General features: G+C 37.0%; 1 protein-coding gene across 25 annotated transcripts in view; it reads right to left on the bottom strand.

Moving 5' to 3' along the window:
- MON2 (MON2 homolog, regulator of endosome-to-Golgi trafficking) overlaps positions 1-25,421 on the bottom strand; it is a 114,602-nt gene extending 89,181 nt beyond the window's left edge. For 6 of the 25 annotated variants that reach the window (XR_014803478.1, XR_014803477.1, XR_014803474.1 and 3 more), the window contains exons 1-2: positions 24,919-25,421; positions 11,083-11,146 (exon numbers count right to left, since the gene is read on the bottom strand). Coding sequence is in view for 6 of the 25 variants with exons in the window: in XM_021091924.2 (XP_020947583.1) it covers positions 11,083-11,146; positions 24,919-25,029 (175 nt within the window). In the remaining 19 variants the exon portion in view is untranslated. Of the gene's footprint in view, positions 1-3,403; positions 3,517-9,945; positions 10,032-11,082; positions 11,147-24,887 lie in introns of all 25 variants that reach the window. The other 19 variants (XR_014803480.1, XR_014803476.1, XM_021091932.2 and 16 more) reach the window with 7 other exon arrangements.
- Between the last annotated feature and the right edge of the window lie 1,997 nt (positions 25,422-27,418).

The raw sequence follows: 27,418 nt of genomic DNA, 5'->3' as shown, positions 1-27,418 counted from the left end.
GAGCTCTCCCATGCCTTTCTCCTGACACTTTGTCCTTTGGTTCTCCCCCATCTTTTCTATACTCTTTAAGGGAAACATCTTAGAAGTTGTATCCTACCTCAGAGAAAGAGTCTGCTTCTACAATAGTGCAGAAGGGAAGACAGGAGTTAAGAATTCATATACTATGGAGTTCCCATCATGGCGCAGTGGTTAACGAATCTGACTAAGAACCATGAGGTTGCGGGTTCCATCCCTGGCCTTGCTCACTGGGTTAAGGATCCGGCATTGCCATGAGCTGTGGTGTAAGTCGCAGACAGAGCTCCGATCCCGCATTGCTGTGGCTCTGGCACAGGCTGGTGGCTACAGCTCCAATTAGACTCCTAGCCTGGGAACCTCCATGTGCTGTGGGAGCGGCCCAGGAAATGGCAAAAAGACAAAAAAAAAAAAAAAAAGAATTCATATACTACAGCAGAAAAGTAATTAAAAATAGTATACACCAACCATACCACATTTATGAATGACTATTTAGGAACTCTCTAGAATTTTATTACATGCCTTGAATTCACTGGCTCTAATTTCTTCTTCAAGAAGAAAACTCATTAAAGACAATGACATTATTCTCCTTATTACTGAAGCATTACTCTAAATTAATTGGATGCTCATATGCTATAATTCCAAACCTTAACTCCTTCTACTAAGCCAGTTCTTCAGAAGTTGTAAAGTGACAACAATAGAAGATTAGAAAACACACAAACTGAATTTTATATAATTAAATTTACAAAAATCAATATACATTGAATGGCTACACAAAGATAAGGCAGGTTTGTCAACCTCAGGGAATTTAAATAACATAAAATTCCAAGCCAAAAGAACATTAAACTCATGTGTTTAGTATTCATTTTCAAATGTACTACATCCACCTATTATCTTTTGAGGTTAAGACTTGTAATAAAGATGTAAAAATCTGAGTTTTATCATGTTTTTCAAAAGAAACTGAGAAACCCATCCAGAATCACCACTAAAAGTGTAAAACTAGTGTTAATGTTATTACCTAAATCCCTTTCTTCTCCCAAAGCTCCTTTTATGGTATGGCAAATAAAGATGACCATTTCCTACAGCATGCTCTGCGAAGTCCCTCAGTGTGCTAGAATAAATTACTGATTCAGCACAGCTAAGACATGGCAAATACTACTGGCAAAGAAAAATGTTTCCAAAAAAGTTCACTTGCCTCATTTCCTTGCTTTCTTGTGCATAAAAGTCTTGATTCAAAACCAGAATCATAAATTTTCCATAACAATGTCCCAAAACATTTATATGAGTGATTACAAGATGACAATAAAGCTCAAAAATTACTACTTCTAAGCAATAAATATTCTGCTGTATTCAATCCTTCATACTGAAGTAGGAAGCTACCCCTAACTCTTCTGAATATTCCTAATTATTAAATCTTGTTCAGGTAAATAAAGTTTTCAATATAACCAGTTGCATTTAAAATTTTTATGACATTAATATGTCTCTCATTTGCATATCACAATACTCATATAGAGTTTACAGGGGCATGATTTGGATCAAGGGATATTTTAAGTAGGTGGTAAAACCAGAATCTGAAAATATGTCTTCTAATTTCTGGTTCACTCTTCCCACATTATGCTGCCACTCTTTAAGGTAAACAGCATCCAATGCAAATAGAAATAAAGAGTTAAAAGTATCTAGAAGAACCAGTGAAACTTTAAAGTCATCTACTTGAAATATTCAGATGAATGAAGGGAAGGGATCCAGTCTTGATAGAAGGAAAAACAATGTACTTTCATAGTTTCTGATGACAATGACTTAAGGAAACCCCCAAAATAACAACAGAAAGAAAATCAGTGCCAATTACCTATTCCAATTAAAAAATGACACAACACATTCTAATCACTTATAATTTTTCCTCAATTTCATCCTCTAGGCCAAAAAGGCCTTTGTTATTCTCTTTTTGACAAGAGTCTTCTAACAGGTATAAGGTGATAAAACACCTCTTGTGGGGTTTATTTTAAGGCCACACCCAAAGCACACGGAAGTTCTCAAGCCAAGGAATGAATCTGAGCCTCACCCGCAGCAACACCTTTAACCCACTATGCTGACCCAGAGAACAAACCTGTACCCTTGCAGTGAGCTGAGCCACTGCAGTCAGGTTCTTAACCCACTGAGCCACAGTGGGAACTCACTGGTTGTGGTTTTAATTTGCATATCCCTGATGGTTACTAACATTGAGCATCTTTTCATGTACCTGTTGGCCATGTGTATGTCTTCTTTGGGAAAAAATGTCTATTCAGATCTTCTGCCCATATTTTAACTAAATTGCTTGAGATGTCTCCTTGCTTCAGAGTACTTTACTACTGTCTCTGAGATACTCTTGCAAGCCAATGATACCCATTTTTCATGCTTTGATGCTGGTGCTTTTTTGACCTTACCATAGATATGAACAAAGTTTTTGCAGAAAAACTAGAGTAACATTTCAAATAGCAAAGAAATTTCCATGATCTCAACAATGTATGTAACACAACTGATGTGATAGTACAAACAACTATAAACATACATGTACCAATAAAGACAACTCAACATTACCTGGCCCACAGTGATTCTAAGACGCAATCAACTGTAAGATGCTTAACAATTTGGGGAATATTAACATATGAAAAAACTGTGCATCTTAGAATGAATAAAATAAGGTGAGTTTACTGAAATATTGTATACATGTCAGTCATAGTTATCCAGATCTCTGAAACTCAGTTAAACTAAAAATGGTAATAAAAATATTAGCTGTATTTTAATGTAAATCAAAGGTATTCCTCCTCCTTTTTTTCCCTCCCAGTTTATATGAAAATATAATGATCAAAGTAAATTTCTACATTATCCAAAGTAGATGATCAACAACCAAAAAATAAAACCTACTGATCTAGTCTGTTTTTTGAAGCATAATGTGAAAAACGAAAACATATCTACCATATCTAGATTTGCAATGAAATGAAGATCATTTTAAAAAGTCACTAATTATGCTTCTCCTTCAAATGTCACAATGGTCTTAAGATGCAGAAATTAATCTTACTCTTCTAATTGAGTGATTTTTGCTCTCTTTATAAATAAAAATTTTAATTACATGCTATTAAAGGGTGACTTTAGGTTTAGAGTTTAGAAATCACATTGAGGAAAAGGCTGTGCAGCAATATAAAGACATCTTGCTTTACCACTTTTAAAAATCATTCCAGGAAAAAAAAGATGAAAAGGTCAAATCTTTTTAATCAAAACTTGGTAGGAAAAAAGTTTATTTTCTAAGTCCCTTAGGAAGCAAATGTCCTTTAATAGAATAATGCTATGTGTTTGATAAATATATTTTATTTCCAAATTTTATAACTGTGAGAGTAAATGATATACTTTCACACACCTGAAAGAAGTCCAGCAGGTCCCCAAAACCCAAGGGTTTCCTTGCTCTGAGCATTTTCACTGCAAAACTGCAGTTTTTATCCTGGAAAAAGAGAATTAAACCAGGATACCCCACTATGAATCACACTGATAGGGGCTAATAAAAGTTTTATTATGATAAATTTTAATGGTCATTAAATAATACCATAATTCTTATGAAAGAAATCAAATGTGATGTAGACATGATCCTTAAAACCTTAAAATCTGGGCGTTCCCGTTGTGGAGCAGCAGAAACAAATCTGACTAGGAACCATGAGGTTGCAGGTTTGATCCCTGGCCTCGCTCAGTGGGGTAAGGATCTGGCGGTTGATGTGAGCTGTGGTGTACGCTGCAGATGCAGCTCAGATCTGGATTGCTGTGGCCATAGCGTAGGCCAGCAGCTGTAGCTCTGATTAGAGCCCTAGTCTGGGAACCTCCATATGCTGTGGGTGCAGCCCTAAAAATACAAAACAAAAAAAAAACAAAAAAAACAAAAAAAAAACAAAAGAAACCTTAAAATCTAGTTATGAGAAACCTCTTAAAATTTTTAATGGTTTAAAATATCTGAATATATTTTAAATTATTCAATATGAGGACAAATAAAATTATACACAATTTCATCCTAAAAGTACACTATAGAAAAAGGAATGATTATTCAACAAATGATGTTAGTTTAATAATCTTTGTAGTAAATATAATCAGTAATTTTGCAAAAGAAAAAAAATCTAGGTCCTTGCTTCACCCTGTATATTATTAAGAAAAAATCAGGGAGTTCCCGTCATGGCTCAGTGGTTAACGAACCCAACGAGGAGCCATGAGGACCAGAGTTTGACCCCTGGCCTTGCTCAGTGGGTTAAGGATCTGGTGTTGCCATGAGCTGTGGTGTAGGCTGCAGATGTGGCTCAAATCTGGCATTGCTGTGGCTGTGGCGTAGGCCTGCGGCTACAGCTCTGATTCAACCTCTAGCCAACCTACATATGCCATGAATGCAGCCCTAAAAAGACAAAGAAAAAGAAAAAAAAAATCAAACCATAGAAAAACTAGAAGAAAAAAATGACTATTAACTATGTGGAAAGAGGACTTCCTAAGAGGAGGGCAACAAATCAGAAAAGTTGGTTAGATTATGCAAAAATAAAAAGCATTTAGACAAAAAATTAAAAGATAAACGACACAGATAGTATTACAGAAACATGATGAGAAGTTAAATTTTTTTTTGGCTGCTCCCACAGCATGTGGAAGTTGCAAGGCCAGAGATCGAACCCACACCGCAGCTGCAACCAGAGCCACAGCAATAACAACACCAGATCCCTAACCCACTGTGCCACCAAGGAAATGTCAAGAAGTTAATATTTTTGCTATATAAATAGCTCAAACAATTTGATAAACACAAAAACTCCAAAAAAAAGTAAAATGAAAAAAGGAAATACTATTTCAGAGAAAAATGTTCAATATTAAAAAGTGTCAATTAAAATGAGAAATCATTTGCTGGTTCAAGTCCAAAAAATACTTTTTAAAATAATAATCTGACAAGGATGCTATAAAAATAAACAGACAGGAGTTCCCGCTGTAGTATTCCTGACTAGTATCCATGAGGATACAGGTTCAACCCCTGGCCTCACTGAGTAAAGGATCCAGCATTGCCTTGAGCTGCGGTGTAGTTTACAGACATGGCTTGAATCTGGTGGTGTTGTGGCTGTGATGAAGGCCAGCAGCTTCAGCTCCAATTCGACCCCTAGCCCAGGAACTTCCACATGCTGCAGGTGTGGCCTAAAAAAAAAAAAAAAAAAAAAAAAAACCCAAACACACATATTGTTGATAAAGATATAACCTTTATCTTTTCAGAAAGCAGTATGGTGGATTTCCTTTGTGGCACAACAGCCTTTTTCACTGCAATAGCTTGGGTTGCTGCTGTGGCTCAGGTTCAATCCCTAGCTCAGCAACTTCCATATGCTGCCCATGTGGCCAAAAAAAATGAAAGAAAGAAAGCAGTGTGGCAACAAATTCTAAGAACATGTTCATATTCTTTAATAATTTCATTTCTATGCAAATCAAAACTACCATGAGATACCACCTCACACCAGTCAGAATGGCCATCATTAATAAATCCACAAATAACAAGTGCTGGAGGGGCTGTGGAGAAAAGGGAACCCTCCTGCACTGCTGGTGGGAATGTAAACTGGTACAGCCACTATGGAGAACAGTTTGGAGATACCTTAGAAATCTATACATAGAACTTCCATATGACCCTGCAATCCCACTCTTGGGCATCTATCCGGACAAAGCTCTACTTAAAAGAGACACATGCACCCGCATGTTCATTGCAGCACTATTCACAATAGCCAGGACATGGAAACAATCCAAATGTCCATCGACAGATGATTGGATTCGGAAGATGTGGTATATATACACAATGGAATACTACTCAGCCATAAAAAAGGATGACATCATGCCATTTGCAGCAACATGGATGGAACTAGAGAATCTCATCCTGAGTGAAATGAGCCAGAAAGACAAAGACAAATACCATATGATATCACTTATAACTGAAATCTAATATCCAGCACAAATGAACATCTCCTCAGAAGAGAAAATCATGGACTTGGAGAAGAGACTTGTGGTTGCCTGATGGGAGGGGGAGGGAGTGGGAGGGATCGGGAGCTTGGGGTTATCAGACACAACGTAGAATAGATTTACAAGGAGATCCCGCTGAATAGCATTGAGAACTATGTCTAGATACTCATGTTGCAACAGAAGAAATGGTGGGGGAAAAACTGTAATTGTAATGTATACATGTAAGGATAACCTGACCCCCTTGCTGTACAGTGGGAAAATAAAAAAATAAAAAAAAAAAATTTCATTTCTAGGAGTTCCCATCATGGCGCAGTGGTTAACAAATCCGACTAGGAACCATGAGGTTGCGAGTTCGATCCCTGAACTTGCTCAGTGGCTAAGGATCCAGCGTTGCCGTGAGCTGAGGTGTGGGTTGCAGATGCAGGGCACAGGTCGGCAGCTACAGCTCTGATTAGACCCCTAGCCTGGGAACCTCTATATGCCACAGGAGCGGCCCTAGAAAAGGTAAAACGACCGAAAAAAAAAAAATTTTCATTTCTAGAAATGTACCTTAAAAAATAGTAAAACAGGCCTAACATAAAAGAATTGTTAAATAAACTATAATTACTTGCTGAAATACTATGGAACAATTTAAAAAATTAGGAAAGATGGCATTAAAGAAAAAGTCTTTATGATATAATTAAAGACAGAATGAAAATTAAAAAATTTTTTGGCCAATGCCCTCAGCTTGTGGAAGTTTCCAGGCTGGCAATCAAACCCAAGCCACTGAAGTGACAATGCCAGATCCTTAACACACTGTGTCACAAGGGAACTCCACAAATTAAAATTTTTTCAATTTTTTTCTTTTAAAAAGGGGAAAAGAATAAATAAGAACACATTATATGGTAGAGAAATCTCTCGCCCACTAGGTCAGTTTGTGAGCAAGGCACTAGGTATAGCTCCCTGTGTCTTCTAGCTGGGATTATAGGAATAGTCTACCAACAGACCCCCACCATTCTGATGATGCACTGAAATACACCTTCCAAACTGTTGTCAGAGTGTAACGTATACAGAGCATAAAAATATTAATATGAATGTCACTTCCCTGATTCGAATTCTTTCCATCACGCTACTCAGGATGTCACACAATGGCAATACCTGAAGAGTGTATTCAAACAGACCAAACTGTTTTATACTTTCTGTATTTAAGTAACTTCCTTTACTTTTCTATACCTTTTGCCTGGCTAACTCCTAAACTTCAAGACTCAGCTTCATATTCCCAAGATGGGTTAGATGCCTTCCCTCTGCTCTTACAACAAGCCTGCCTATACTCCTATCTTGTCATTTACCATACAACATCAGAATTCTCTGTTCAGGGTCTGTCTCCTTCATTACTCTATTAACTGGCTGATTTTAACTAAATATGACAAAATTCATGTACTCAAATAATCATAACATGTAAAATTAAAGACAGGTAGAAAAACATACTAGAGGAAGCACTCAGAGACTTATTGCATTTTGTAGTGACTCATCTATTAGCCTACATTTAATGAGGGCTTATTATTTCCCATGTAATGTGCTAACTACTAGCAATATAAGGAATAAGATACTGAGCCTGACTTCAGGAAGTATGTCATTTGAAAGGGAAAATTTCTAGCAAAGAACCACAAAAAGTAAATGAAGGAGCAAGTAAGCTAAACAGAATGAATGGCACAAACATACTTTTCAAATATATTTATTGTATTAACTTATAGATTAATTATACTACCCATCTTTGTATCTGCTCTAGTGATTCTTATATAATTATCTCTTAATTAATAAGATGTATCCTATAGATGTTTGTAAAGTATCACAGGTATATGTACCAACAAGAGAACATACTAAATAAAATCAGCAGTTAAATTACCCTTTAATATTAGAAAAAAATTCCAAGGTATATTTACTTAGAGACATTTTAGTAATAAGATTATGTAGATATGAAAAAGATGAGGAAAACTGTGAGTAAAGAACAAAACAAATCATACATAATTGATTATGTAAAAATTCTCTATTTATATTGATAGTCACTGAAAGCAGTCATAGGTGCATATAACAATCATGGTTTTGAGTTAGGGGTTAAATATACACTTTTATAAGATATCACAACTTCAATGATCTCATTTCAAACATTTATTCCAAAAGCAAATTCTGTTTATGTAATTTTGTGTAACGCAAGCTTTTGTAGTCACTTTCAAGTATATTTATTATAAGCTGGGATAATAAAAGCAATTTGTAATACATGGTAGTCAAATGTAAAATTAAGGCATTTGGCCTTGTAAATGAAAAGCTTTATGTTGCTATCTCTCATCTGCAGTTTTATCTTTAAAGAAAAAGGAAATTTTGAGATAATCATCTGTATATTTGAATCAATGCTGACATTACCTGGCATAGCATTCCCACTTATGTCAGCATTCATGACAGCAGTGAAAACAAAGAAAAATAAACATTAAAGGAGGATGCTTAAAAGAAGGGGAGATGTAAAGATTTATTCTGCAATGCAAATAACCTTCCCTTGGAAAATAAATCTAAGAAAACTAAAGTTGGTTAAAACCTATGCTAACTACTGTTTAATCAGGCTAGTCAATCCTAATTAATGGTTCTGATTTTTACAGCAGTCTTCTGTATTTTCTGAATATGGAGAGATATCTGAGAATTCAATGTCTCATTTCAGACTCCTCAATTGTATGGTATCTTTAACACCCATTACAGTCAAGAAGCAGTAATCTATAGTCTTTAGAACTATAGAGAAGTAAACACTTCTCAGGAAATTTAAAAAAAAAAAAAGGTAACTGAAATTTTTTAATATTAACTATACTCTGAATTACATACTTTAGAAATTTCATATTGACTAATTTAAACTCTTTCTTATTTCTTAGGAGCCTTTCAGTTTTCAAGATGACAGTGGTGCAAAACACACTTTTTTTTTTTTTTCTTTTCAGGGCCACACCCGCAGCATATATATGTTCCCAGGCTAGGGGTCAAATGAGAGCTGCAGTCGTCAGCCTACGCCACAGCCACAGCAATGCAGGATCTGAGCCATGTCTGTGACACCACAGATCATAGCAACACCAGATCCTTAACCCTTTGAGAGAGGCCAGGGATGGAACCTGCATCTTCATGCATACTAATTAGATTCGTAACCTGCTGAGCCACAACGGGAACTCCCTAAAATATATAAATGTTTAAGTATCAATTATTATAAATACTTGGTTAAAAACCTAGGAAAAAGTTTAAATGCTAATACAGCTGCTCAAGTACATGGTGCTGGATACTATGGAGATTAAGGCATAAACTATTAACTGTATGTTCATAAAATGTTTTAGCTTGATTTGAATAAAGCTAATTGGATTAAAATGAAGTTAATAGCCCACTTACATATTAAACTCATGCTAAGACAAAATTTTTCTCACTCATCCTTAATATGAACTGATTAGACATTCTAGTTGGTACAGAATTTGATAACAGTGATCCTCTGAAGAAACCAGTTTTTTAAAAAAATCTTCCATCAACTACAAACTCAATGAAAATTTCTATTATTAGAGAATAATTAAAAATTTACTGTGATATCAGCAATGACAGGAGAAAAGTTAAATATTTGTAATGATATTCTAATATGATTGGCCTATGATGTCTCCAACTTAAAAATACCCAGGCCCATAGTTTATCCTGAAATATTTCTTTATGTAGCTAATCCACCCAACATGCATCTCCCAAATCCACTTGCCCATCCTCCCAATCCATACATATCTTTGCCTTTACCCACCACTTCACTACACCCCTTTTCTCAACATGCACACAGAGCATTCAATGCTGTGAATAATGTTATTTAAAAAAACTTTGGTGTTTTATCAGAATGTTCAAAGTCAGAGAAGCTTTGAGAAACATATGTAACTTAGCAGTGTTAACCCAAAGCTGGCAAGTAAAATTCACTCTCACCTGTCACCCTTAAACTGCCCCCTAAAGTCTTCATTTCATTTTGTAATACTCTTTGAAATCCCACCATTCAGGGATTTATTGGTATCCTTTTAAAAAAAAAAATGTGAAGAGACTTAACAAGAGTTAAAGAGATTCATTACTAGTTGGACTTTTGTAAATTAAATTAACATGACTGATTTTCTCCTATGACTTACTGAGATGAATAGCACTACTGGAATTAAAAATGCAGACTGAAGGACCAGTGAAGTAAGCAGTGATTAAGTACGAACATTTATAAGAGAGTAGCTAGTGTGGAAACCTCACAATACCATGGCAGCACATTGCAATAGGAAGACCGTGGGCTTTGAACGGCCTTAGATTTGAATCTGATTCCATTTCTTTTGTGACTTGAGGCCTCTCTTTGCATCTCAATATGCTCTACTATTAAATAAGCATAGTATTTCTCCACAAGGTTGTCTTATATAAGAGTGGCACAAATGCCTAACATGTAACAGATTCTCAAAAAATGCCAGTTTCCTTCTCTTCCTTGTTCATTACTGAGACAAGAAAAAGGAAGCTAAGTATCTAGAGGGTGCAGAGAAAATTCCTCCCTGAAAACCAGGGGCAATCAAGAGAATATAAGAAAACATTTTTCTCCATACCATTCCCATTCTTTCTTCACAACGATGTTGTCTAGGTCTTAGGACTTGCAATTCATATAGTACTACTAAATTTATAACACTACATTATGACCTACTTGTAGTAAAGATAAAATAGATCTTGGAAGGTGGTCTGAGAACCAATCTCCCATTCAATTCGATACAACAAATATTAACTGAATGCCTTTTATGGATAAGGTGTGTCTTAGGAGATTAACAAGAGGTAGAGGAGAATACAAGATGAGTAAGAAAAATCCTTGCCTTTGAGGAGTTAGTAGTTTTAAGCTTTCTAATTTCAGAGAAGCATATCACATTTATCTCTGGGAAACCCAATTAGTTCATAAGTTAGGGACTTTTACATGTTCTTTATCATTATGGACAGCATGTTAGGGCATAAGGAAAAGAGGCTATTAAAAAAAAACCTGATGGGTTTTGAGATTCTACTTTTACTATTCGTCAAATTTTCATTAATTGTTGAATTTTTAATGCAAAAAATTACCTGCCAAAATTTCGGTGTTTCGTGCAGCTATTGTTTTAACTTTTATTATTCCTGATTCAGCAGCCTGCAAGAATAAAAATAATTAGAACATAAAACTTACTATCACCATGAATTATCTATGGAAAAGAAATCACACATGATAAAATATCGAGCGTAGAGTCAGTCACTATTATCTTTTTTATTTTCAAAACTTCAGACCCTAAAGCTTAGTAGTCAAACATACATTAAATGTAATAAAATACAACTAATTTGATTTTTCACAATGCAAACTCTGCACTACAGTATATTGCCTTGGAATACCCTAATTTTTCATATTTAAATCTTAAGAAAATAAAAACTAATAAACAAAAACAAAGCCTTAATGAAAAAAATTAGGTTTCTCTTTCCCATTTCACAGCTCTCTTACAACCATAAATAAATTGCACAACACTGCAAAATCAAGTAAAACTCTTTGTTTTGCACAACACTGCAAAATCAAGTAAAACTCTTTCGTATTAGAAGAGAATGGATAACCACGAACTCTGTCATTACTTTTAGGTTGCACTTTTTTAAACACCCATTTGGTTTTCATAATGTGTCTAAAACACTTCAACATAAGTATGTTTAGCTGGCAGTACTTGAAAGCCATACAGCATTTTACAGTACGCCGTAGAACTGTGCTGTCCAATATGGTAGTCATTGGCTACACGTGGCTAACTAAGCACTCTGTATGTGGCAGGTCTGAATAACCTGTGCTCTAAGTATAAGATCTACACTAGATTTAGAAGACTTAGTACCAAAAAAAAAAAAAAAGAATGGAAACTATCCCTTATTTATACTGATTATACATTCAAATTGTATTTTGAACATATTGAGTGGAGTAATACATATTATAAAAATCAAATGTTTCTTTTTTACTTTTTAAATGCAACTTAAAACTACATATATGGATTGCATATATGGTCCACATTATACTTCTACTTGACAGTGTTGACATATAATGTTTATATATAACTTCCATTACAGAAATTCAGGACATTTTTGTTATTAAGAAACATACCTATTTTACACCTATACTGGTCTCCATACCTCCAAAAACAGTACATAAATACTCATAAGTTAAACATTCATGTTTTTCCTATTAATGTGCTTGCCACTTTTTCATTTATTTTGTATCTCTTACTGCTTGTTAAGGGACAAGTGGTAGCAGGCTCTTAAAAGGTTAAAAAATAATTATGGAAGAACTAAGAGTCGTATGGGTTATTAGGCTGAGAACCAGTGGATTAATGTACAAAACAAATAATACATTGTAGGCTGTACAATTTATAGTAGGCTTTTGTCATTTTGTTGGCTGCCAAGCATCTGAACCCCTTGCCTATGACTGGAGAGTTTTCAGCTTCGTCAGTTTTGATGCAACACAGAGCCTATCTTCCATTGTTAAAAATTAAAAATGCCTTGTTTTCACATATACCCTGGCAGCCTATGCTTATCCAAACAGGCACACTCACCAGAAATTTTGAATACATGGGCTAGTAGTACAGAAGAACAGAAACAAAACAGAATCCTGACAGCAATAGTGGAGGCAACATCTTGTTTCCAAGGGCAGTGATGGCAGCAGAACCAGAGGTGGCACAGAGTAGCCAGCCCAACCTGTTGTACAATCTGAGGCACCCAGTCACTGTTCAGCAGAAACAGTGGCATGTGTTTTATTGTGGTTCTTAGCTGTTCAGTCTCCCTTTGTTCCTGTACTAAGGCTGGCTCCATCCAGCCTTCTACCAATTCTGCAAGTCTCTCACTATTCTACCAGTAAACTTCATTTCTGCTTAAAGCAGGTCAACTTTCACTGCTCACAACTAAGAAGCCTAATGGATACACCAGGACTTACTCCTACAGCTTTAAGAAATGGAAATGTTCCAATTAAATGAACATGGCTACTAGCAGAAAAATGTAGTTAAAATAAATTACTTCAGGTAAAGATTACTGACTTTCTGATTATTTGGGGGCAGTGCATATTAGAAACACCAGAAGCTTAAAAAAAAAAAAAAAATCCTGATGCCCAGGTTGCAATCCATTGCAATTAAATCAGAATGACTGCAAATAATAATGTAAGCAAAAGATGGTAAATAGATCTGAGGTGATAGTGACTGAGACGGTAAAGAGTGCTCAGATTCTGGGATACACTATGAAGGTGTACAAACCGTAACAAATTTACTGCTATAAAAACACAGTAACATTGAAATTTATTAAGTATACTCTGTTATATTCAGACACTCCATCTCAAACTCTTAGGTACTGCCTTACAGAGCCAAGTGAAATTAATCTGTGGTTCCTGAGCTCTTTTCCCACATCTTTTTCAAATGTTCAATCTCTCTTCCTCCTCACTACAGCCCTATGTACCCTGCATATGCTCAAATTCAACATTTCATTATATTTCAGAATCAACCGAGGTTGGTCAAACTGAATCATCATAATAAATACCAATGTAACTGTCCTAACTTTCTACATTTACTTTCTTTCTTTTCTTTCTTTCTTTTTTTTTTTTTTCCCCTGTCTTTTGTCTTTTCAGGGCTGTACCTGTGGCATATGGAGGTTCCCAGGCTAGGGGTCTAATCAGAGCTAGAGCTGCCAGCCTACACTACAACCACAGCAATAGAGGAACCGAGCCTCGTCTGCAACCTACACCACAGCTCACGGCAATGCCAGATCCTTAACCCACTGAGCAAGGCCAGGGATTGAACCCTCAACCTCATGGTTACTAGTCGGGTTCTTTAACCACTGAGCCATTACAGGAACTCCTTCTGCATTTGCTTTCAAAATCAGTGCTGTAGCATGCTGTCAGTAAAAGATTTCAAATTTGCCAGACACTATTTTGATTTCCTGAGATAATTTAAGAATTGAGGAGTTCGCTTATGGCTCAGCAGGTTAAAGATCTGGTATTGTCACTGTTGTGGCTCTGGTTACAGTTGTAGAGGTGTTGGTTTCCTGGCCCTGGAACTTACACATGCTGTGGTTGCAACCTAAATAAATAAATAAATACATAAGAGAACAAGAATTGATCCAAGTATGTATCACATATGTAAGTATAAATAAGTTATAAAGAAGTATATGTTTATCAAATGTTTTTATGCATATACACAATAAAGAAAATGATGAGTGGTTTTTTGGTGGGTTTTTTTTTTTGTTTTTTTTTTTAATTTTCATGGCTGCCCCTCTGGCATATGGAAGTTCTTAGGCTAAGGATTGAATCCGAACTGCACCTACGGCAATGCCAGATCCTATAACCCACTATGCTGGACTAGGGATCAAACACATGCCTCCACAGTAACCTGAGCCACTGCAGTTGGATTCTTCACCCACTGTGCCACAGCAGGAGCTCCAATGACCATTTTTTTTTTTAAGTAGTTCCAAAGTAATACACGTTTTAAAAGATCCTTAAGCAGTATTTTCGTTCCTCAACTCAAAAAATGCCCAAAAGAACTGTTACCTCAGATATAACTATAAATATTTCACGGCTCCTAATTTTTTTACATCCAACTTTCCACTGTCAACCTTTGAAATTGTACCATCTTATTCTCACAGGTACCCTGTGTTGCTGGAAAGTTTCAAAATCAATGTTTGATAGATCTTGTCCCCCCATCATTGCAGTGCTACTTCACACCTAGGACTAGCCAACATCTTCAAGAGTGCCCTGTATAAATAGAAGTATTCAAACTCAGATTTCCTTCTATCTATCAAAGACTGTCTTGTGAAGAATAGTCTTTAAAGTATTCCCTACTCTGATTAGACATTTATATAATCGCAGGGTAACTACTCACTTGTAAACACAGTTATTTCTTTTCCTGAATTGATCCACATAAAAAAAAAAAAAAAAAAGTTCCAGTTTTGTAGACTTGAATAGGCATGATACAGGTTACAGTGGGTAATCTAACATCTCCTAACATCCCCATTCCTGATGGCAATCTATGAGTTGGGAAAGAAAGCCGAAGTTTTCAATATGTTGCAGCATTTAATATTTGTTAGTCTTAAAATTAGTATCTCTCAAGAAATATTTTTTCTCTTTCTCAAAATTTTTTGCTTACTCATATAGACACACCCACCAGGGACTCTGAATATGGAAGTTAGTGATACAGAAAGGCAGAGACAAGAAAGAATGCTGACTCCTCTTTCAAGACCACATAGACTATCCTCGGCCTCACTTTTCAATAAGCCCTCTTCCTAGGCAAACTGAATCCTCTCACTTCAATTAGTTCCTAAACATTTAAGAGTCTAAATTATATTCCTCTTCCTTATCTGTCTCCTAAACTATAGGATTAACCTATATATTTAAAAGGCGCCTTAAATTCAAGATATTCAAAACAGGTTATCATCTCACACATACATTCCCAACTTCCACCTCAGCCCCAGAAAAACCTGTTTCTTCTTCCTACAATCTCTATTTTTCTGAACAGCAGCAGCAGCAGCACCTATCCACTGACCAGACATCTGGCATTCCTCCATCATCCCAAAAAACAAATCATCCACAAAGGATATGTAGTGTACTCTTTTTTTGTTCTCAAATCTCACTTCTACATCTTAGTTCAAACTTCTCATCTACCTAAACTAAGCAATTTCTCCACTTACAATTTTGTCCTCCGCCCACCAACTGTCTCAACTCTACAATGATCCCCCAGACCCACCTCTACTAATGTTCCTCTGAAGTGAGTAGTGGAAGGATAGCTTTAAAAGGGAAAACAAAAATCTCATGGACCTACCCAGTCACTGACAAATTAAAGTATATATGAATAAAAGTGGGAATAAACTCCTTATGTTTATAGCTCTTAAACTACAAAGCCAATAAATTCAATATGAGATTTTTTTTAATCTTTGCTGAGATTAATCAACTGCTAACAACGTGAAGACGGTGTAGATTTTTCTGATTTTTGGCATTCTTGTAGTACCAAGAGCAGGGAGAGAAATAATTTCTTCCATCACCTTTTTTTTTTTTTTTCTACAGCAAGTATCAAAAATCCCTCCCATCTTTGTGGGCTGTCTATGGTTTGTACCTATGGTTTATCCTATTCCTCTCATTACATGTCTGTTTCTCCATTCTAGCTAAAAGCACCATGAGGATAGGAAATATATTTCATTCATCTCCCCATATTCCTAATGTCTATCACAGTGCCCAGCCTACAGTGGCTATATAATAAATGTTCCTAAATAAACAAATGAAAAGTTCTAAACAGAAGAAAGGATTTTACTGCCCATTCATTGAAAAATCCAGAGGGAATCTGATCCAGAGATTCACAAGGTCTTCAGGGCTGTAGTTTTACTTCTCTTCCATTTGTCCTGATCCATGAGTAGGTTGATTCTAGATTGATCCTCAGGCTGCTTCCAATCTTGGCATTTCAGCCATTCTATGCCTCACAATTTCATTTGACACTATCCAGAAATAGAGAAAAAGTCTCTTCCAGAGGAAAAAAGAAAAAGCTTTCCATTTCCAAAACTCACTGGCATTATATGACTTGGGCAGAAATAGAGGCTGGGGTGGGGAGGGTTAAATTATACTATTCGGGAGTTCCCGTCGTGGCGCAGTGGTTAACGAATCCGACTAGGAACCATGAGGTTGCGGGTTCGATCCCTGCCCTTGCTCAGTGGGTTAACGATCCGGCGTTGCCGTGAGCTGTGGTGTAGGTTGCAGACGTGGCTCGGATCCCGCGTTGCTGTGGCTCTGGCGTAGGCCAGTGGCTGCGGCTCCGATTCGACCCCTAGCCTGGGAACCTCCATATGCCGCGGGAGCGGCCCAAAGAAAGAGCAAAAAGACAAAAAAAAAAAAAAATTATACTATTCAAGGTACCCTGAAGCAAGGAATGAGATTAATTCATCTAAATTCATAGGGTTGAAAATGAAGGAAGAGTGCAGCCTACCATTAAAGGAAGCAAGAGGGAATGGATGCTAGGAAGGGAATTAATGTCCACTATTAGAACTACATACAAATTATTTAAAATAATAAGTAATAATACTACTCCTCCTTACCAAACTTTCTATGTTCTGTGTGTGTGTGTGTATTAAACCACACCTGTGAGAGTAAAGCCTCAAAATGAGAACAAATTTACCAAAGGTCCAAATTAATTATTCACAGGATATAGTACAGAACAAAAGCTAAAGAAGAAATGTCAAAGTCAACTTAATAGCAACTTAAGGAGAATAATGTACTCAAGAGACACTAGGGAGGTATGAAGCTGACTGAAGACCTATGATTTCAGATGTCAGGTAAAACAAAAAAACCTAAAGTCAAGTCCTCACTTGGGAATACCTAATAGACCTAGAACACTCCCTAGAGGATAATATGCTCATAAAATACTATAGTGAAACCTATAATATTTTCTTCTGTAACATGAAGTTAGTCTAATACCCCAAAGCTTTGAAAAATATATACCTATATGGCATCCTATTTAAAACCTCTGGACTAAAAAAACAAAAAACAAAAAAACCTCTGGCTTCTAGGAAACATTCTATGATGACATCTGAAAGACTAAACTGTGGATTACATGTGGGCAGCTAAAAATATATTTGTGATATACAGTACCCCTTTTGTTCCTTCTTTAAAAATTTAATCTCCAACAAGAATCTAATCAGCAACTCTCAGATATACAAATGCTTTGAACCATGATGAACAGAAGGATAAACAAGATGCAAAACTGACCTTTTAGGAAAGAAGAAAATACTAAAATAACCATAACAGAAGGTAAAATATAAGAGTTATAAGTAAATAATTTATAAAATAAGCTTAAATGAAGGTTAAGAAAGCAGAGGAAAATAAACCTTAGCTTGAAAAGCCTGGGCAGGAGTTGCAACTCTTCTTGCTCCAAAAACCAGCTAGTACAGGGCACACAGCAGGTGTTCAAAAATTATTTCATAAATAAATGAATGAAGAAATGAAGGAAGAAATGAGAACATTATCTGTAAAGTTGGTTTATTCATTCAACAAATGGATACGCAACATTTAGAGTGGAATTAAATTAAAGGTGGGATTTTAATTTTTAAAAGATGGGAGGTGATTCCAAGCCAGCAAAAAGAATTCCAAAAGCCACAACATGGAATAGGGAAAGGAGTACAGCACACTGGAGAACAAACAGCAGGCAGCAGAGTTTGGCTGAAGTATAAAGACATTTAAGGAGAAGTTGAGGGTGTTAAAGGAAGGTTTAAAAGATCAAGAAGGTCTTAAATGCCATGCTGAGGAGTTTCTGAGGGTTTCTGAGCTGAATATTAATCTGGTAGCAACATACATTTGTGCCATTAATGCATACCAAAGACTAAGCAGGCATAAAATTAAAACCGGGAGCTAGAATAATATTAAAAAAAAATAGAAAAAAGCAGAGGTATGTTAGAAATTACAGAGCTGGACGGAACATCCGACAAAGAATACAAAGTAGAGAGAGTGGAGAGAGGAAAGATAGCCAAGGAGACTAAAGTAAGCAACAGTGATAACTACCAATAACAGAACAAATGAAACGTGGGGATAGGACAAGTTTTGAGGAAAAAAAAGTTCAATTACAAGAAGTTCTGTCTGAAGCATTTGCAAGATTCTGTGGTAAATGTGTTCAACAGACAGCTAGAAAAACAGTTCTAAGTTCAGTAAAGAGAACAAAGTTAATTCAGTAGCTTTAGGGGTCATCGGCATTGTAGTAAAACCAGAAGCAATGGATTTCATGACTTGGCTAAGGAGATGAGCACAGAAAAAGGTCTCAAAACAGAACTTGGGTTACACTTACTATGTAAAGAAAAAGAGAAGGAATACTGAGAGAAGGAGGAGAAACAGGAAAGTAGAGTGTTATACAAGTTAAAATGGGAACCATCAATAGTAACAAATGATGAGGCAAGGCAGTCAAATGGGAACAATGATAAAAATAAGTATGCTTTAAAGGCTTTGCAGCAGGACCAGACGCAGTAGAGACGGATGCACATGGATTCACATCCCAGTTCTTCCACTTTCTAGGATTACTACTTTTTGCAAGTTATTGAACCTCTCTAAACCAGTTTCTTCAGATCTGTAAAACTGAAATGGCATGTTGCAATAGTCAATGGATACAACCTTCCTAATATAGTAGAAAGACAATATTTTATTCAACTGTGACTTCAAAAAGATAAGGGCACTTTCTCACCCATTTTTGTATTTCCTATCATGCTTTACTCTTAAGAAACTAATAAATTTATATTAAATTATAAGAGTACTAGAAAAACCCTCTATTTTCTACATGGTTGAAAATAAGCTATACTTATATACAAGAAAAAAAGGAAAATTCTTCCATTTTTGAAGTATGCCTTCCTTTTCGGTTTTAGATATTAAGAGAAACAACATTTTTTATTTCTTCTATGTCACCAAAGCACAGTGCTAAGAAGACAGTACATTCTTTTTTGAATAAAATATGTTTTCACTGACCTTTGTTCTCTACTCATTTCCATGATAGTACAAAAATGGTCAAAAACTTAGTAAAAAATAAACTATTACGTTTCACACTTTAACAATAAATTTCAGCGGTTATGACACTAACTTTCATAAATACATAAAACATGTTTTAGACAAAAGTTTTTTTAAAAAACTCTCATTGTAAAAAAAAATATTCTTAGATTATACCAATAAGCTTAAAATTTTTTCCACAGAAGTCCTGGTGAAAAAGTTACTGCTTATATTACTCTTGAAGTTGTATAATTTATATTTACTTATCTAAAATATTTATCAGAAGAAAATGAATTTAATGGGACCTTAGGAATCTAATGTACCTTTTTTAGAATAAAGTCAACAACAGCATAAAAAGAAACAGCAGGGTCAAAATCAAAGATCATTAGCATGTCTACACAATTATCTAAAATTGCATTACGTAGAAAAGTCTTGACCAAAATGAGTTATAATTCCTTAAGACACTTATACTGTTCTGACTAGTGCTGACATTTTTTAAACAAATTGTGAAAGTTAATTTATTTTAGTATAAAAAACAAAGATCTATTCTTTATGCTAATGAGAGAAAGAATGCAATTCTTGAGCAAATTTCCCTAACCCATGTCAACAGGAAAAAAACTACAGTATTTTAGAGAATACTAAATGAAAACAGCTCCCAGTTAAACATGTAAACATTATCTAGCCCTCATTCTTCATTGTCATAAGGTAGGGAAAATGAGATCTTTACCCTGCCAGAGGAGCCAGCTGACTTGGGCCTCAGTTCCCAAAAGCTAGTTAAAGGGAGTACTCTCTCATGGTAAATAGAGGGCATCTCTCACCAAGGATTCCCCACCCCACCCGCAGCCAGCTAATGCATAAAAACACCAGACACCGAGGAACTCTACTACAAACACTTTTGCTTTTTTAGGCAAAAATCCCTACCAATAACTTCTATCAGTACTGACAGGTAAGAAGAGACTTAAGGTACATAGCCTGGGAAGACTACTTGTACTTTATTATACACACTCTTATCGATTCCACTTCATTAAAAAAGAAAGAAAAAATCCAACCAAAATCTTAATTCGGACCACCTCAATGACCTTCATTCCCTTGCCTCTTCTACCACCCACTCTCCGAACGTCATCATCCTCCAGGGCAGCACTACTTGGCAAAATGAAATCCAACAGCCCCACTTTAGTCCTAGTCCCTTTCCTTCTAGCTCTCTCACGTTAACTCCACTGCTCTTGGATTAAATTGGTCCAATTCAATTAATCTGCTATTAGTCTCTTAACCTTACTTTCAATCAATCAAAGTTGTCTTGGATCCCCTTCTTTGGGAAGCCAACCTAGATCTCAGGATCCATCAACATTTCAACCACTTTTCCTGCTAAGATTGTTGGCAGAATCACTCCTCCACTTCTCCAAAGTGATCCACTGTTCCCCTCAAACTTTCCACCCATCACTTCTTTCATCGCTAATTACTCCTAGCAACAAGCTTGTTTCCTATCTTAACAAGAAAACAGAAGCCATAAAGCCAAATTTTCCACAACTTCCTATCCCTCCAATATGCCCCTCATTCAAATTTATCACATTCAAATCCATTTTTTCTTTTTCCCTTCCTCAATCAGAAGATGATGTGTCCCTTCTCAGATAGAAAGCCAGGTCATACACTTAGGCCCTTGAAACTCCAGCTTTCTCAGAGACCTTGTTCTAGTCATGTATTTCCTTTCTCTTCCATATCCTTAACCTTAGTCTCTTCCCCTTTAATGCTATTATTTCCCAATGTTCCTCATTCAGCCCTGATGTTCTCATTCTACACACTTTTCTTGGTATATTTTATCTACTTGTATGGTTTCTACTAACATGTATAACTGATACTTTTAAATCTGAAATTCTAAACCTCCCTGTTAAGTACCAAACCATCACTTTCAAACACGTATAGGGCAGTTCCACTTGGATGTCACACACATATCTCAAACAATATTCACGACTACTCATTTTCCCCCAAAACATTTCCTCCTCTGGTGATTTACCTGGTTTCCCAAGCCAGAAACCTGGAGGCATCACAGATTTCCCTTTATAGATTATAAGAAAGGTCACTATGTCCTGGTTATTTTACCTGCTAAACCTCTCTATACTCTCTCTTTCACCCATGTCTACTACCATACTAGCAACTCTGTCTACCTCCACTGCTACCTCAATGCGGACAACCATTTCTTTATAAAATACGCTCTTTTTGCCTCAATCTCAATTCCTGCTAATTCCTCCCACCAGTACTATTATGGCAATATTACTAAATATCAATTTGATCATATTACTTCCTCTTAAAAATCCTTAACAGTTCCCAATCACTTTCAGCCTGAAATTTATTTTACTTGGAATACAAACATGTGCTACTTCCTCTGCCTAGAATGACCTCCCTTCTTCTGCTGACTAGCTTCTACTCATAAAGACTCAGCTCAAGAATTAATAACTCTCTTTGATGACACGTCTAGGCTCAATTAGATGCCCTTCATTTGTTCCTACAAAGTACTGCCTGCAAACAGAAATGACCAAAAAGGCTTTCTTTGATAAATATATAAACATAAAACCTCAGAGGTTACTGCCTCTGAAGGCCACTAAATGAATACCAGTTACATAGAAGAGATATTACAAAGCTTTAATATAATTTTTAAGATAAAGAAAAAAGTTTTCGAATAACTATTCCAGAATAAATTAGCTAGTGCACTTGTGCTGGGAAAAAAAAAAAAAAGTTACACCGCTGAAACATGAAGATTTATATTTAAGGAAAACAAGAATGGGGGAAAAAGAGGAAGGAATGTATTGCTGTTATTATTATTTAATTACTACCTTCATTATAAAATGACAGAATAGAATTGAAGCCACTATAAAAATAATTTAATATACAAACTGTTTTGCAAATGAAAACAATTAACATAAAGAAAACTATGTAGAAAATCCAAAGATAATAAACATCAGTAAAGCATTATCTGTTATCAATATTCTTCTGTTTTTCTAATAGATTTGAAATCTTTATAAATCCAGCTTATCATTCATTAAGAATAAAGTTAAGAGTCTAGCACTATGGCCAAAAAGATAGAAATTATTAAAACTTAAAGACTAAACACAGAATGTCTCACTTCATTCTCTCTTGTTGAAAAAGTAAAGGAGAAGGAGACAACACTTCCAAAGCACATACGCAGTTAGCATTGCAGTATATTAAGTTCTTGAGTAGGCATCTCAGTAATTCAGAATGAGTATTTCTCAGATGATATTTATAAAGATACTGGGAGAGTGCTAACTAGCAAACTAAAATACAGATGGAAAAGCTTCTTATACTTAAAAGGCTTTGCCTTAGTATCTACCACCCCCCCAATAATAAATAAATAAAACAAAATTTACCAATTCTTTTAAGAATAAAACCCAAAATATAGAATTGCTATCAAATTACCAGGGAAAACTTAATCCAACCAAAATATTTCTTTAAAGTCACGCTTCCCTCCTAAAAAACCATCACTATTAGGCAATTACTTCACTCTTGCTTTAAATTTATGACAGTCAAGGTTATTTTTCAATTTCTAAAGGAGCGCCCTAACATATAAGAAGTACCATTGGTTAAGGAGTCAAAGTTCTTACATCCAACAAATTCTCATGGAGAGTGTACTGTACACATAATTATCTATCAGAGATAATCACACCAAAAATTACTTTGCCATAACCTCAAAGATAGATGCAGTTATTAAATATTTGTTTAGCCAAGGTTCATGTAAAAAACTAACAAGCTTTATTAAAGTTTCTAGATTAGAAATGGATTGAGTTTTAGAATTTTGTCAGTTAACTTGGAATGCATTTTCCATACAAATAATAAACAGCAATTAAATTCCCAAGCTAGCCCACAAAGGCTGTAATATAGAGAAATCATTGTTTTTATATGGATTACAAGAACTGGGAATAGTTCTATAAATTATTATTAAAATTACAAATAGGATTTGACATTTTCTAAATGAGAGAGCATTTTCTTATATTTAAAACAGCCAGACTATTTCTTTAAAATTTTAAAACAGCCAAATAACCAAATTCCTTAAAATTCCTTGTTATAACTTCCATCTTAGAGAAAATAATGAAAATCAGTATCAAAGCAAACTATTAAATAAACTATTGAAGTAAAACATCATAATAAACTATTGAAATAAAACATCAAAATAGTCATCTTTCCAAAAGTGGCACATCCGGTTTCAACACTGGGTAATATTTGCTTACACTACTAAAAAAAAAATATTAGATGGAGTCCGTGGAAAACTGCTAAGACCAAGCACTTACGGAAAAATTAAGGTTCCTTAGAAGCCTAAAATCCAAATTTTATTGTGTAAGTTCTAATCACACAATCTTTATAATAATAGAGGCAAAATATTTAATAAGAAAATATTTCAAAATTCCTTGGTCAACTTTTAGAGCAAAAAGTAAAAGAAACTGCAGGTACCACAAACTACATCAAATAGGAATAAAAATAAAATAATTGTTCTTAAAAAAATGTCACTGAAATATCTTATTTTAGAAATGAGAAAAGAAACTAAGCAGCGTTTTTGAAGTTTAAGAGAAATAAAATGGCATCTAGGAGAAAAAGCCAAGAGTGACTAATGCTAACCACTGCAATTCAGGAAATATTTGGAGAATTTAATTCGTATATATTATTAACTTGGGCCTCTTTGATAATATGCTTTTCTGCTCTAATTATCTTCTCATCATAATCTAATAAATCCAGCCTTTAACTCTATTTTACACCTGAAAGAAAACTGGAGCTCAAAGAGGTTAAGCTGTGTTGCCGTATTGACAGCACTTAAATTCAGGTGTATTCTATTTGACTCTAAGCCTATTCTTCCCAGTAGTATACTGCTCATAACATGGCTTAACTTGGTTACTGTGACTCTTCAATATTTGTCCTAAGTGTCTCTGTATAATTTATAAATACTTCATGATACAGATACAGAGTTCAAGCTGCATGACACACGACAAGAAGGAAAGCTACTTCCGATTGAGTGATACATACTATAAACGTGAGGGGCAGAGACTGTACCACAACTATGGTTATTAGTTTTTGGAAGCCACAAGCATAAGAGTATCAATCCTGGCTTGGCCAGTTTCGAGTCGAAAAAAGCCAGAAAAGGGGAGGGTACCATCCACCTAGCTGAATTCTCTGAACTGGCTCACTCTGCGAACTTCATTCCTAAATCTGGTGGCTAGGGCAGCAGAGAAAATCAAAGCACCTCAGAGCTCGCCAAAGAAAACTCTGAAAACGCTTGTGAAATAACCCACCCGCTCGAAAATCTGGAAAGGTGAGGGCCAAATGAGAATTACACAGGACTGGAGGACAGGAGTGAAGGGCTGGGTCTAACAGGACCGGGTATGCTCACCGTGCCTGCTCCGTCGTCGCCTGAAGCTTACCTCCTTGACAGGTGGGAATTTCTTCTTGCATTCCAGGGACAAGGCCCGTAAGTCGCTCTGCATATTCTCCAGCAGCTTCTTAACTGCTTCGGGGCTGTTAGTGCCCGACATGATCCACCAAGCTCCGTGCCAATTTCTGAAAGGCGCAAACCAACTCCGACACCGTCAGCTCTTTGGAACCACAGGCAGCTCCGTCCAGGCACCTCCGGCCCTGGGGCAGTCCACCTCTTGGGCTCCAACGGGGCTCGACGGGGCCTGGGCTGCGAGCCGAGCGCCCCCCGCAGCCTCGTCGCAACTCCTCCGGCTCTTACCCGAGGGGCCCCCGCAGTCGCCCTGCCCCGTGAGTCTCCGCCAGCTCCGGCCGAGGAGCCCACAAGGCGGGCAGGTCCCTCTCGCTGACGCAGGACTGGCCACACGGGTTGTCACCAGCCAACCTGGCGAGAAGCTTCAGCGCCGGCTCCTAAGAGCCCCGAGACTCGCCGACGCCATTAGCCGAGTCGCCCACAATTCCGAGCGCGGCCGGGACACGTCAGCTGCACTTCCGGGCACCGTGGCCACCGCCTCCGCGGCGGCCAACCCGAGAGGCGAGCCTCAGGATGGGCGTGGCCAGAGGCGTGGTCACGCTCTGGGCGGGCCAAGATCAGGGCGGGGACGGTTTTCCCGACCTCTCCTGGCAACATAACCGGCTTAGGGCACAATTTCCCTCGAGATTCGCTTCCTTTTCCGTGACAAGCGTCTGAACAGAGCCCCGGTTGCCCCTTGTTGTATCTCTTTGCGCATGTTTGTGTTAAATTGTATTTCGGTTTAAACGGTTTGCTTCCTTTTGGATTAATCTTCATATGTCTTGTCCTTCTTCATTCCTGCCCTCCCTGGAATTTCGGGGCTAGGGGCCCACCCCAAAACAACCGTTAAATTTTTGCACTTCCTCCACAGAGTTGTACAAAGCATGCTTGGCGCACCTACTAAGGAGCATTCACTTATTTTCCTAATCTGTAAAATGGAAAATTAAACTGCCCAAGCCCTCCGGTGGTTTTCCATTTTACTCAAAGTAAAAGCCAAAATTCCTCCGTTCACTTACTTGGCGCTCTTCACGATCAGTCCCACCGCCTTTACTTAAGATCTGTATCCCCCGCTAAAAGGAAAATTTCAGAAATGTTGGAATTTTTTTTTCTATTCCCTGCTCTATCTCCAGTGTCTAGAACAGTGCTTGGCATATGATAGGTGATCAATAAATATTTGTTGAATGAATAACTACTCTAATTAATAAAAACCGAGTTTTGATGCTCAAATAAGGAATCCGTATAAAAGCCTTCATTAGCTCTGAAGTGCCAAATACATGTGAGGCCAAGATAAATAGAAAAATCGGAGTTCCCGTCGTGGCGCAGTGGTTAACGAATCCGACTAGGAACCATGAGATTGAAGGTTCGGTCCCTGCCCTTGCTCAGTGGGTTAACGATCCAGCGTTGCCGTGAGCTGTGGTGTAGGTTGCAGACACGGCTCGGATCCTGCGTTGCTGTGGCTCTGGTAGGCCGGGGACTACAGCTCCGATTCGACCCCTAGCCTGGGAACCTGCATATGCTGCAGGAGCGGCCCAAAGAAATAGCAAAAAGACCAAAAAAAAAAAAAAAAAAAAATCGTCTGTGCTTCCCTGAAGATTCAGGTCAGTACACAGATTTCGCAGATACTGAGCAGGAAGCAAAGAAAAGTCGATGGAAAGCCTGAACCAGGGTAGAGGCAGGAGATGAAGAAATGAAAACCTTCAGACAACTGAACTGATGACACCTTTGCAAGATGGAAGACAGGGACCTCTGAGACTGTTGGTGAGCAGTGATGTGTGTTTGTAAAATAAGAAGGCCTTGCTGCACAAGTACTTCGTAAACTAATTTCTTTCTTTTTTTTTTTCCCCTTGACACAAAGCAAAGCAATGATGGGTTAAGGTGGCAGATGAAATAATAGTAGGGAGGTCCTAAAACAGTAGTTTGGATCATTGGTGCCTTTTTCACGACTTCTGGGAAACTTGACAGCTGTATAAAAGATGCAAATTTCTGGAGTTCCCGTTGTGGCTCAGTGGTTAATGAATCCGACTAGGAACCATGAGATTGTGGGTTCGATCCCTGGCCTTGCTCAGTGGGTTAAGGATCTGGTGTTGCCTGAGCTGTGGTGTAGGTTGCAGACGCAGCTCGGATCCCGTATTGCTGTGGCTATGGCGTATGCTGGCGGCTACAGCTCTGATTTGACCCCTAGCCTGGGAACCTCCATATGCCATGGGAGTGGCCCTAGAAAAGGCAAAAAGACAAAAAAAAAAAAAAAATGCTAATTTCAGAGTTTGAGCTGTGGGGCAGTAGATTAAAAAACTCCAACTGTAGCAGTTCAGGTCGTGTAGAGAAGTGGCTCCATCCCAGGGCCACCCCAGTGGGTTGAAGAATCAGATGTGGCATAGGTCTTGGCGGAAGCTTGGACTCAATCCCTGGCCCAGGAACTACAATATGCCATGGGTAGA

This window comes from Sus scrofa, chromosome 5 (genome assembly GCF_054392235.1).
Source record: "Sus scrofa isolate SSC_HxYL_T2T_F1_AM1 chromosome 5, Sscrofa_HxYL_maternal_Yorkshire_Landrace_v2.0, whole genome shotgun sequence".
Classification (NCBI taxonomy): Eukaryota; Metazoa; Chordata; class Mammalia; order Artiodactyla; family Suidae; genus Sus; species Sus scrofa.
Note: the sequence above shows the minus strand (reverse complement) of the source record. Positions and strands in the feature narration are given on the sequence as shown.